This window comes from Equus quagga, chromosome 9 (genome assembly GCF_021613505.1).
Source record: "Equus quagga isolate Etosha38 chromosome 9, UCLA_HA_Equagga_1.0, whole genome shotgun sequence".
Classification (NCBI taxonomy): domain Eukaryota; kingdom Metazoa; phylum Chordata; class Mammalia; order Perissodactyla; family Equidae; genus Equus; species Equus quagga.
Window position 1 is genome coordinate 72,168,514 of NC_060275.1, and position 12,384 is coordinate 72,180,897.

At 39.3% G+C, this 12,384-nt stretch overlaps 1 protein-coding gene across 1 annotated transcript in view; it reads right to left on the minus strand.

The window, feature by feature from the left end:
• Window positions 1-2,859: 2,859 nt before the first annotated feature.
• The window catches only part of CWC27 (CWC27 spliceosome associated cyclophilin), a 220,497-nt gene continuing 210,972 nt past the window's right edge, over window positions 2,860-12,384 (minus strand). Inside the window, exon 14 of the mRNA XM_046672058.1 lies at window positions 2,860-3,293. Within this exon, the coding sequence (XP_046528014.1) occupies window positions 3,131-3,293 (163 nt within the window). The 3' untranslated portion in view covers window positions 2,860-3,130. The remainder of the gene's footprint in view (window positions 3,294-12,384) is intronic.

Sequence of the window (12,384 nt, forward strand, 5' to 3'; positions counted from 1 at the left end):
ACAAATTGCTTATACCGATACCACCCTCAATGGTAACTCACTTCACACCTCCATTTTCTTTCTTCTTATCGCCAAGATTAAACAGCATGTTTGGGCAATATTCTGCATCTATCTAACCTTTTCCGTACAGGCCACACTGACACAACAGAACAGGTTTATGTACCTCACACGTCAGATCCTATCAAGAAACTTGGTAGTGACAGTTTGATAAGGACACCATAGCTTATTGAATGTGTTCTAAAAACAACAGCAGCAAACCACTCATCTCCTCACACTTTTTAATGACCTTGTTCTACGGTGTCCCCATTTTTAGATGCAGCAGATGCATTACTGACTGTGTGGCCTCAGAGCATACAGAGAGCGGAGCGCATGTGACAATGTTTGTTTTGATATTACACCATTAAAAATTCTAGAGAGATCTGCATTGACTTCAATAACCTATTAAGAAAGGAGAAGTCTAGGGTTAGTTTTCGCTTTCCCCTTGCCAACAGTTTCAACCAAAATGAAAAAAAGGCTTGTCAGAAAATGAGAAAAAAAGATGGCCAGGAATTGCTTTTCTCTTTTGCTCTCCAGAATGTCCAGCACTGTCATAGACGAACAGTGAACAAGAATGCTAACAAACTTCACTGTTTCAGGACAACATCCCTAGGGCAAGACGCATACAGGAAGAATAAACCTAAATAAATATAAAATTAGAACGAACTATAAAGGCTAATTTTCTTACCTGTTTTCTTTTTTTTTGTCTTTGAAGTAATTTTTTTTTTTGAAATTCATATGTCCCTAACAGGCCCTATGACATTTCCAAAGACTTTACTATAAGCACATTTAATACCATATGTAACAGATAATTAAATTGTGTTCTTAAGCTTCTAATAAATTGTTTCTGCAATTATTCAGTTAAGTTCAAAGTGAATTTTATTATCATGGTGAAATTCTTCTGATGAGATTCTAATCTCTGTGGAATTTCACATCTTTCTGCTCCTTGTGATTAAAGGAGGATAAGGAGCACTCCACCACTCTGAGGATTTAAGTTTGTCGTTCAGTTATGTTTTTAAACCTGAAAACATTCTTCTTCTGGCTTGTGCTTTGGAGAGAATACCACACTGGTAAAGGTGGACACATTGGAGGAGGAATGGTAGAGAAACCTATAGGGTACAGATCCAGTGGTGCATTTCATAATAACCAACAGACTTTGTGAGTTTGGAAAGCAAAATTTTGCTTTGTGTGTATCTCTAATATAACCAATATTACAACTTTGTGGTGAGGGGAAGATGGGGCACACTTCCAAACACTGACTTACGCTTTGGTGGCTTTGAGTTTGACCACTCTGCATTCCAGTGAGTTGACATTTCCCCAGAACATCTCTATCATGCCCCTCTCCTCCTCTGTGAAACTTTCTCCTACTTCTTGAAGCAAACAAGAAAGGGTTCTTGTTAGTAGTGGGAGTGCTGTCTTCTCACCTCAGGTCTAGATGTGATCATAAAGAAAAAATTACGAAATATTTCAGGCGTACCAAAATGTATAAAGAATAATACGAGGATTGAGTACCCACCTTCTACTTTAAGGAATAAAACATTACAAAGACAAGTGAAGCCCCCCGTGTATTCCTTCCGCCTCCTCAGAGGTAACCACTACTTTCATATGTTTTTATACTTTTGCTACATATGTGTACATGCGTAAACAATAGATAATAGTGTGTTGTGTGTTTTAAATTTTTATATAGATGGTTTCCTTTTTTTCACATTATTTTTAAGATAAGCTAATACACATAGCTCTGGTTTATTGATGTTCACCACTACAAAGTATTCGATAGTATGTATATACAACTTATTTATCCATTCTTTGGTTGCTGCCTCAATGTATATTTAGTACAGATCTCCTTGAGCAACATGTGAGAATGTCTTTAGGGTACTGACCTAGGGTTAGAATTTTTGCATCACTGGATATGCACATCTTTAGCTTTACTAGATACTGCCCATCTCTAAAGATTGAATCACTAGCAGTGAGGCCAGCAATGTGTTTAACAGACCTACCAGGTTCAAAGTTTCAGTCAGACTCATTCGCCTGAAAGTGGGAGTTGGTGGTGGGTAGTAGGGCAAGAATTCGCATTTCTAACATGTCCCCAGCGATGCTGCTGCTGCTGTAGTGTGGTCTCTGGGACTGCATTCTGAAAATGAGAGCTCTGGAGAAAGCCTATTTGGATTACATTTCGAAAGAGTGAGCTAATGAGACACTTATCTGAAAAGACGTGGCTGGTGAGGTGTTACTAGATAACCGAAAGTTCGCCTGTGGTATAATTTTAGCATTCAGATTCTAGAAAAAACTGACTAAATATAGATGATACATGGTAGATAACCAGTATAAGTGATTTTCATCAAAGGCTAAATTTTTAATGAGTTCTACTGCTAGAATGGGGCCTCTGCATGTGCTCTTGCCATTGCTGTGCTGAGGAGGGCAGAGGAGTGGGCAGGTGACCTGGTGTCAGGCCAGGATGTGCAGTGAGCTTGGCTGACATTACTTAGTGTGTTAGTGTCTTGACTGCATCCATAAAACCCAGGCGTCGGCCTCGATGCAGGTGTGAACCTTTGCTTGGGAGTTCCTCAAGATTTAAGGCATGAGGCTACTGAGTCTTACTGATTTGGCTATTTTTGCATGTTTATATGCAAAACAAAAAAAATCAATCTCTACATTATATTAAAAAAATTATATTCCAAAGTTAGTACTCTGGTAATAGAATGCCAGGGAGGTTTCCCTCAAATATTCTTTCTGCAAGAACTTCTTATAGAAAATCTTGACAATGAAGCTTTCACATATTTTAGGGTAAAAAGACACAAACAGGCTTGTGCAGTCTGCAAATGGTTAACATGTAAACTGGAAGGAAAGTGATTTTATTTCAGATTTAGCAATATAAAAGGTCAATTAGGAAAAAAAGCATGTACCAGTAACCAAAAGCATATGCTTACATCATTCCACAATTAATGTAACAAGATAATTGTTTTTCAAAACCAGACAACAGGTTCAAAAATACTTCTTTTCACACCCTTAAGTGATGCTGTTGGGAATAATGGCTGTTAGAAGGCCATGTATTGCAGGCACATTTCCAGCTAGTTCTAGTTATCATTACTCTCATTTATCTTCTTTCTTTTCTCTCTCTCATCAGCTTTTTGCTTTCTTCCCTTCTTCTTTTATTCACAGGATTCCGTGGATCATAGATTTCAAACGTGTCTGAGTCTTGCATGCTTGCATCTTTCACTTTTCTGCTTTTATCCTCGAACTGAAGTACATGTGACATCCTAAAGAGGGAGAGAGATGGTTCAGTGATTTTGGCACGAGAACTGAAAGCAGAAATTCTATACAACACCATCCTTGGCATAATGAACCATAAGGGGACAGAACACCAAGAGGGGTTTATTGTTTACTCGTGTATACCACATGGAAACCAGCTTCTCAGAAAACACTTAAATTTGAAAAACATGTCTGGAGTTTGTTCTGTTGGTTTGTATTTCTAGTGGTGAGTCTCTTTGCCTCAGTCTTCACTTTAGGTTCCTTCGCTGATGAGAGGTTAAAAGAGTTCTACCCAGAAGTGTTCCTTAAACTAAGTTCAGAGAGCATTCTGCCAGTGTCCTTTAAAGGGCACACTCACTTAGCCAGAGTGAGCCAGGTTGCAGAGCAAAACTCCAGCCCTATCTGATTTTTTTGTCTTCACTAGTTAAATGGGTCAAGGGTAGGGAATGTGTTAAGAAAATTCTTGTTCAAATGGTGTTATGACTCCCTTTTCTGGGGAGTTGCTGGGTTTAAGAAAAAATTTTTTCTCATACAAAAGGAAATTAAGCTTTTGGCACAGCTCCATGGACTAATTTCCTCCTCTTACTGTTGAGTATGACAAATCTAACCATCCTGCCTTCCTACTTTATCAAATGCCGACTGGTCTTAAGGTATCAACATGTGCTTGAATCATAAGTGGTCATAAGCTGGCTATCCTTAGCAGCAGGGAAATATGTAAGTGATTAGCTCTGCCCCCATTAGGAGGTGTCAGGAATAAAAAGGGAAGTCCAAACAACAGATTTCAGGGCAGTTGAGTGAATCTGGAAAGGGAAAAGTTCAGGTTTTATATGTAAACAAAACTACTAAGGCTTTTCCCACAAGTTATTTAAGCAATTTTTAAAATAGGCCTACCCAGCACTTTTCTTTATCACAGCAGATAGGGCTAAATCACCTGTAGGATTAACACTCCCCATACAACTGCTGTAACTTTCAGATGAAATCCAAAAATTACATTCATTTCTTTTTCCTCTATGAGTGGAGATCTGGGCAGTAGGTATTAGGAGAGGTCCCCCACGCTTTTCCCCCTGTAGTAGAAATAATGCTGGGCGAGGTTTATGTATGTGACAAACTCCCATGGATATACTCAGAATTTAAAGAATCCTAAAAAGATTTTGGGAGGGAAATAAAATGCTGCAATATGAGTGACTCTACAATTACTAAGCGTTCAGGCTGACCAGGTGAGTCGTACTGCCAGTCCCACTCCCTACATCCCAGAAAATTTTATGGGAATGCCGTGAGTATGAGTGATATTATTATATGGATGACCTAGAGTCTACTTTAACTTACTAAGTGAAGCAAATCACCTTCACATTTCTATACTTTATCATTAATAATACATTATCTGCATCAAATTTCATAACTGATCTCAATGCATGAACATCACATATCACACGTGAGAACTGCTTTTTATACTTCTGTTGCCTTAGTAAACATCCTTATTTGGAAAATGCATCATAGGATCATTGCTTATTTAGTGGATTCCTCAGAGTCTGATTTTCTTGTGCTTTCAATTTCCTACAGTGTTTAAGTATTAGCTATGAGAAGAAAACAATCCCCAACGCCCAGAAAAAGGCTGATTATTCTACAGCCATGGTAACAAGTGACCCCTGGAACCAGTCTGAAACACAACCGGACCGGATTTAATCAATTAATGATGACTTGCCTGGGCCTAAATGATCAGTGACAACTCACTTCAGTAAACACACCTCTGACAGCCAACTAATCAGTGACAGCCTCATGCTTTTGGAAGTTGGCCCATCAGTGGCAAACTCAGTCCAGTGACCATGCTTCTGAGAGCCAGCCAGTCACCGACAGTCTCTGCTGAATAATGGGGCTTCTGAGGCTGATGTCAACCCCTAAACAATCCCTGACCCCAGAACTCTACAGACGATTTGCAACCTGCTCTGCTCAGAGAGACTGTGCCTGAAAGCGTAGCTCTTCCTTACTTAACTAAATAATAAATGAGGTCTTTTGTTTCAGATATTGAGAGGTGGTCTTCTTTGACACTTCGTAACTCTGTGCTGCATTCCCCACGAAGTGCACTCTTTAGAAATGGTAAGTGTATTACCCCTGATGAGGACTGAGTTGACAAGAGTGGCAAGACTGTCCTTTCCCACACATGACGCGGAGCCCAGACTTTGACTGCATTTCAGTCAGTGCTTAGCAGCTTTCCAGATGACTCTTGTGCAGACACCTAAGCTAAAACCAAGAAGTAGCTGGAATCATATGCTCTTTAAGATAATTTTATTCAGTACTCCTATACTGATGTCAAAAAAACAAAAACCACTATCTTAGTTAACTTATTAACATCTTTCCATATACACATTTTTCTATTTTAAAAATTATCCCTTTCTCTGACCCAAAATACAGATGGGTTTTGTGCAGTATTCATTTCTAGTAGGGAACTGTCCACATTTCAAAAATGACTTTATCAGAATCTGTCAATTAAAACCATAAGAAGGCACCTTCCTCCTTTCTATGCCATGAGAGAATCTTGCAGTTATTGAGTTTAGTTGTCTCTGGTATAAGAAATGAGATCTAGACACGTGAACAACAGCATGAAGTCCACAAAAAGAAACAGATTTTCCTACAAATTTGAAAAAACAGAAAGCCGTAAATTACGGTAGCTGTCTTTTTCAACTGTTTGTTTCATACACCACTGCACTAAACAAGTCCAACACTTTGATTAATAGCAAACCTAAACCCAAAGGAAAGCAGGGGCTATCAGCTTACAAACTACTTCAGCTTTAATATCGTAATACTTAGCATGGCTGGTTACTCAGCAATAATATTTAATCTCTAATAGAAATAAAAGCCTAATCAAAATGCTTCACCCATTTATCTTTCAACATGCTTTGGTCACTTCATTTTAAAAAGCAAACAAAATAGTTACTATGATTTTCAGCATAATAAACTTGTGACCTATGTGCCTCCATAAATCACAGACCGCATGAATTGAAAGCATGCCCACGTTTTCAGTCTCCTGTGAGACTACACAAGCAGACTTAGAATACAGACTTTATTCCAGTACATAAGGGTCTGGTAGTTTACAATCTTGTATGTACCGATATCTCAATACTATCCACTCTGTGGCTGGTCCTGGAGTTGGCCCAACAAGAGCACTGAATTTTTTAGAATTAATTACACTCTGATCATTTACATATGAAAATTTTAGAACTTGTTCACTGAAGGCAAAGACAAAAAGTTTTACATAAGCTCGATTCCCAAATAACATTGACTTTAGTGTGTCAGAGAAATATGGAGGCTTACCATTTTCACAGAGGTTGTGTTTGACAGGTAAGTTTTTTTGTATGAGACTGTGTGGAATTATAAACAAAAGTAAACAACTGATTCTTCAAAAAGAACCCAAGCTTAACTAACCTCACTAATTTGACACTCGGTTTTTAAAGTTCTCACACAATTGTGCAATAAGTTAAGATATGACAGCAATTAATATTAACAGGGAATGCAAGAGTTACTCATTCTCAGACACACAGTAACTCAATATAGAATTCCAATATTAATAATTCACTTCTGACTGAAATGTATTCAAATTATCCATGCTTATATAATGCAAACAGCTATCTTTTTCTCTGAGAATTCTATAAACCACTCCTTCCCATTTTCAAGTCACCCTAGTTTAGGAGCTTGTCACCCAACCCTTAGATGGGAGGTGTCCTAGTTTTTCTACATCTTGCTACGTCTCCTTCTCGTCCTCCAAAGGATCTAAAACAGTCTCTCTTCCGCATTTCTCTTAGAGCATTCCTCTGAGCGGGAACTATCGGCTATTCTATCAGACTGAAAGACCTCAGCCTGACCCTTAAAGGCCTCCAACAACTGGATCTTCCTATCTCACCAACCTGATTTCGTCTCTTTCATCAACTCTCACCATTTTGTAATTGCCTGTTTCCTTAATTGTGAACAGACTGTCGGTTATTCAAGACTGTTTGAGTCTTGTTCACAGCTGTGCTCCTGGTGCTGAGAATGGTGATTTGCGTTTGTGAATCAAAGCCTTCAGGCCCTTTGTGCTGGCCATGCTGGCCGGCTGGCACGAGCTGGTTTGCTAAACTAACACTTGACTTCCTTTTCTGGGCAGGGGCTGTCTTTTATTTCTGTGATAAACTTCTAAAATGTCTAACAGGCTCTGCAGAGAGTCTCCTGCTCAGCACAAGTCCACCTTTTCATGACCTCTCATAGTTCCGCACACTGATTGCTGCTTTTCCACTGCATTCCTATCAGTGACGGCTGGCTTTTACTCCTTGTAGACTGCGGTGGGAGCACGCTTTATGTTCTTTTCTGTTTCCTATGGTACCTAGTGCAGAACTAGATAGAGTTTTTTTAAAGCAATGTTTCTCCAAGTCTAACCCCAGAGCCCGGCATCAAATGCAGGCTGCACATTATAATCACCTGGGGAGTTTTCAAAACTATCAAGGCCAAGCCTCCACCTCCAGAAGTACTGACTTGTCCCGGGCTGGGGCCCCAGCACTAGTAGTTTAAAATTTTTCCTAGTGATTTTAAAGTATAGCCAAAGTGAAGACAGCAGCACTAAAGTTTAAGAAACTTTACACTTTCAGATTGATTGATTTCATCAGCCATTTGTTCTGGCCCCTTCAGAGATGAAGAAAAGCTGATTCTTAATGACAAGCTACTCACACATTTGAAGAAGCTTCAGCGGCCTCTGAGCCTATTATTTTAACTGAATAATCTCAAGTGTATTATCTATTTCTTAATAAGGTTTGGGGATAAGGCAAGGAGCTAGATTCAATTGTTCATTCAGCCAACATCTGAGGGCTTTTTATGTGTGAGACCCAGTGTCAGACATGGGACACAAAGCCAAAAATGATGTAGGCCCTGTCATCCTACAGGAACAGTCTGTTAGGGAGACGAACGCACAGACACCAGAACAAATGCACAATTTGGAATTGTCTGCAAAGTGTGAGCAATGATAATAAGAGCATCTACTGACATAGCACTCTATGACAAGCTTTCACAAGTTGCCTGGGATTATCTTCACAGTAACTGTATGGGAGAGGCAGGGAAGGCGTTATCATCGCCCCCATTTCACGGGCAGCCTGTGAGATTCATGGTCAAGAAACTTGAAGCTGGTAAGGAGTTGACCAGGCACTTTCTTGACTGTCCTCGGAGGTGAACCTTCATCTCGTGAAGCTGGATTTAATTTTAGAAGTAGATCAAAAGCCAATTCGGCGTTAAGTCTAGTGAGCAGGATAAAAATCAGATTGGGTAGTGCTCATTTTGAAATACAAAATTTTAAAAATATAACTATAAAGGCACAAGAATAATTATTTGTGTGGCTCCCAGACTGGCCTTTACAGCAATTCCAAAAGAGAAGTTCCAAAAATGTCTTAAGCAATATGGGCACCTCTTTGGGAAAATGCACCACTCTTTTAGGTGAACACTTGCTTTAAAAAAAAAGGCAATTAATTTTCACTGTAAAATTTTATCTCCTATCGCCTTTTATCATTGTTCTCTGGAATCAGTCCCAGTTTCTCCTTAGACTTCCTAAAATGAGGATGCTAGGTAGGGACACCCCATTCAGCTGGAGGTCCAAGACAGGCAGAGCCAAGGGTCCATGGACTGACCCTGTAGAGGGGAATGTCTAGCAATCACCTCTCAGACATCAAATTACTAAGGAGGGCCTTGTGGTTGATGATGATATCCAGGTCTTTTCTGTTATATATATATTTCAGAAATGCAAATCTAGCCATGAAAACTCTCCTCTTGTTTTTTTTTTTGAGGAAGATTAGCCCTGAGCTAACTGCTGCCAATCCTCCTCTTTTCACTGAGGAAGACTGGCCCTGAGCTAACATCCATGCCCATCTTCCTCTATTTTATACGTGGGATGCCTACCACAGCATGGCGTGCTAAGTGGTGCCATGTCCACACCCAGGATCTGAACTGGTGAACCCACGGCCGCCAAAGTGGAACATGCGAACTTAACCGCTGTGCCACCTCTCCTCTTCTTAATCCTTCAGTGGCTCCCCATTGTCTACACAATGAAACCCAAATTTCATATGTGGCCTCTATGATTTGGCTTTTGCTCCCCTCTCCAAGCTCCTATGTCAGCCTTCCTCCATCACATCTTATGCTTCAGACATCCTGAATTACTTGCAGTTCCTGAACAAAATCTGCTCTCTCCTGCCTGCTCCGTCTCTCTATGGTGATACACTTTACTTCTCCTGTCCTTCCTATCAGCGGAGGTGTCATCCCCTCTGGGAGCCAGTCCCTGATTCCTCTCCTGGCTGTCCTGCTCTTTGTCCACTAGGATTAAGGCCTTCTTCTGTATATCTCTCTAGTTTACTCTCCTTCACTAGACTGCAGTTGGCTCTGTTTTATTGGCCTTTATACCAGCACCCGTCACTAATACTTGGCAAGAAGAATGCCCTCAATAAATGTTCACTGAATAAATAAATGTTTCTGGGTAGTCAGTCACCTTTAAAACCTTTGGCTAGAATGCTGGTTTTGTTCACCTTTCTCCTTGATAGTATTAATACATAATTCCAAATTACTTAGCATTATGTTTATAAACCCTTGAGTTTTCCAGGTAAGTAACTCTCCTCTCAAAGTCCACAATACCAGAGAAAAGGCTAATACTCAAAAAGCTAAAACAAAGTATTTCCATCACCACTAACTTTATGCTATGAAAATCTAACAGTTATCTTTCTCAAATGGGCGAGTTAAGCTGCCTAGTGACTGGCATTATCTTCTGTACCCTTAGTCTTTGAGGTGTGAGCTGGGGGAAATGCATTTATTGTCCTTAGACTGCATTCCTCTACTTGGGCTGAAAGGCCTTGCCGTTCTTTGTGAAACTTTGTCATCCACATAAGTTATCTTTAGTATACTGTGTTGACAGCTTTTCATTTCTCTAAGTTAGAATTCTTATGAAATCTAACTAAATAACTCCTGGTTATTACTTCAGTTTATCATTCTATGGGACTACGGATCAGAAAACTTAAATGAGCTAGTTTAAGGTTTTTTTGTGGGGGAGGACTTGAAAGGAGACTTGTATTTGAAAAGCAAAACCAGTCCTTTATGTTTTTAAAGAAAAATTTCAGCAAGACAAAACAATTTTCAAGTTTTGCCCACATGTGATTCTTTGAAAGGACTACACCCTGCTCCGTACATGGACGGGCTGCGGCACTCTCGCCCGTGTCATTTCTCTGGAATGCCCCACCACTCCTTCCCGCTGCTCTGTGGCCCCGGTCCCTGCAAAGCCTACTTTAATTCCCATTCTTTCCTAAAAGTGTCGCCTGACTGCCCGGTCCTCAGGGCCTGTTCTTGCCTCTCAATTTCTGTAACACTGTCTACAGAAGCTTTTGTGACTGCAGCCAGAAGACCAGGACTTGAGTAACAGTCCAGTCACTAACTGTTTCTGTAGGAAAGTCCCATTGCTTGTCACAGGCCTCTGTTTCCTCATCCGTGAAGAAGGAATGGTAATGTGCACCCCATTGACCTCACATAGTTAGAATGAGGTTCAAACCGCAGGCCTGCAAAAGTGTGGTCTGAACACCTTTTATCATATTTCAACTTATTTTGCACTTTGTGTGTATGTGTGTTACATATACACTGTGATTGTATAAGTATTTATCATTTTTATAAAATTCTATTATACTGCATAGCCTTTTTGAAAGTGTTTTCATTTAATATTATCATACACATATAACCTACTGATCCAACCTAACTTTGGGGGCTTATATGTATATTTTAAAATATGTCCCGTCTATCCTAGACTACAAGCCATTCAAAGGGCAGAAACTGTTTATGGTATCAAAGAATTATAGAAATTTTATTTTATTTTTATAAATTTCATAGCATGATTAACACATATTCACTGTTTTTATGTGTTTTTTCTTTGTGCAAAGTAAAACAATCCTGAGAAGCAAAAAGAAAAAACAAAAACAACTCCCTGTAACTCCATGGCTCATCAATAACTGTAAACATAGGCACACTGCTTCCTGCATTTTTTCCTATGTATGTCTATGCATGCATGTATGTATGTATGCAGACATGTATATCTATATATATTTGAAGGAATCATAATGCATATATTTTGTAATTTGCTTTTCATACCCAACTATAGCACAAACATCTTTTTACATGAATAACTATACTTCTACACCATTTTATTCATTGTCTAGTATTTGATCCTGGAGATAATGTACAATCAACCCCATATTGTAGGATTCTTAGGCTTGTTTAAATTTCCACCTTTAAAAACAATGCTGTGAATAATATCTACGTAAATAGTAAATATTTGGATTTTTAAATTTGTACAAAATATCTGTTTTTTTTTTGGCCTGGTTCAGCATTCTTTCTTTTGGTAGCATAGTACTTCTCCTTTCAGAAATGACACTTCCTCACTCTTAGTCCATGTGGCTGGAGTGGGATGACAGCCCCTGTTCTTGTTCCAGGAAATGGACACGTGGTATACGCCTGCCCAGAATAACCAGTGATTAGATCAAGGTCAAACAGAATTGGCTCAAGGATTTTTCTGGAGCTACAGAGTTGGCCATATGGATATGTAAGTCTAGAGCTTCTGGAAGCCATCTTTGCCACCCCTTGGAGAGGCTTGCCTATGGATGAGGCCAACTGAGAGGAAAAGGGAGCCAGGAGACAAAAAAGAGAGAGATTCCTGACTCTGTTTCAACTCTGATCCAGCCATGCCCTAACTCCATTCCTTAAGCTTCCCATGCCGATAAATTCCCCATTTTTGTTAAAGATATTTCTATCATTTCTAATAGGGAATCTTTATTAATGATTAGGATAAATTCCTACAAGTAGAATTCCTAGGCAAAGATTTGTACATTTTTAAGGTATTTCATGCAGATGATCTAACTTCCCTTCGGAAAGGAAATACCAAATCACACTCTCATCAGCAGAGTGCCTTATTTTACTTTGGTTAATAGATTGATTTTGTTTTCATTTTTTTCCCCCATGTTTTTGGCTATTTGTATTTTTTCTTTTGTGATATGTATGGTCGTGTGCTTTGCCCTTTGAAAAAAGATGGCACATTCATGTTTGCCTTATTTGTGAGAATTCTTA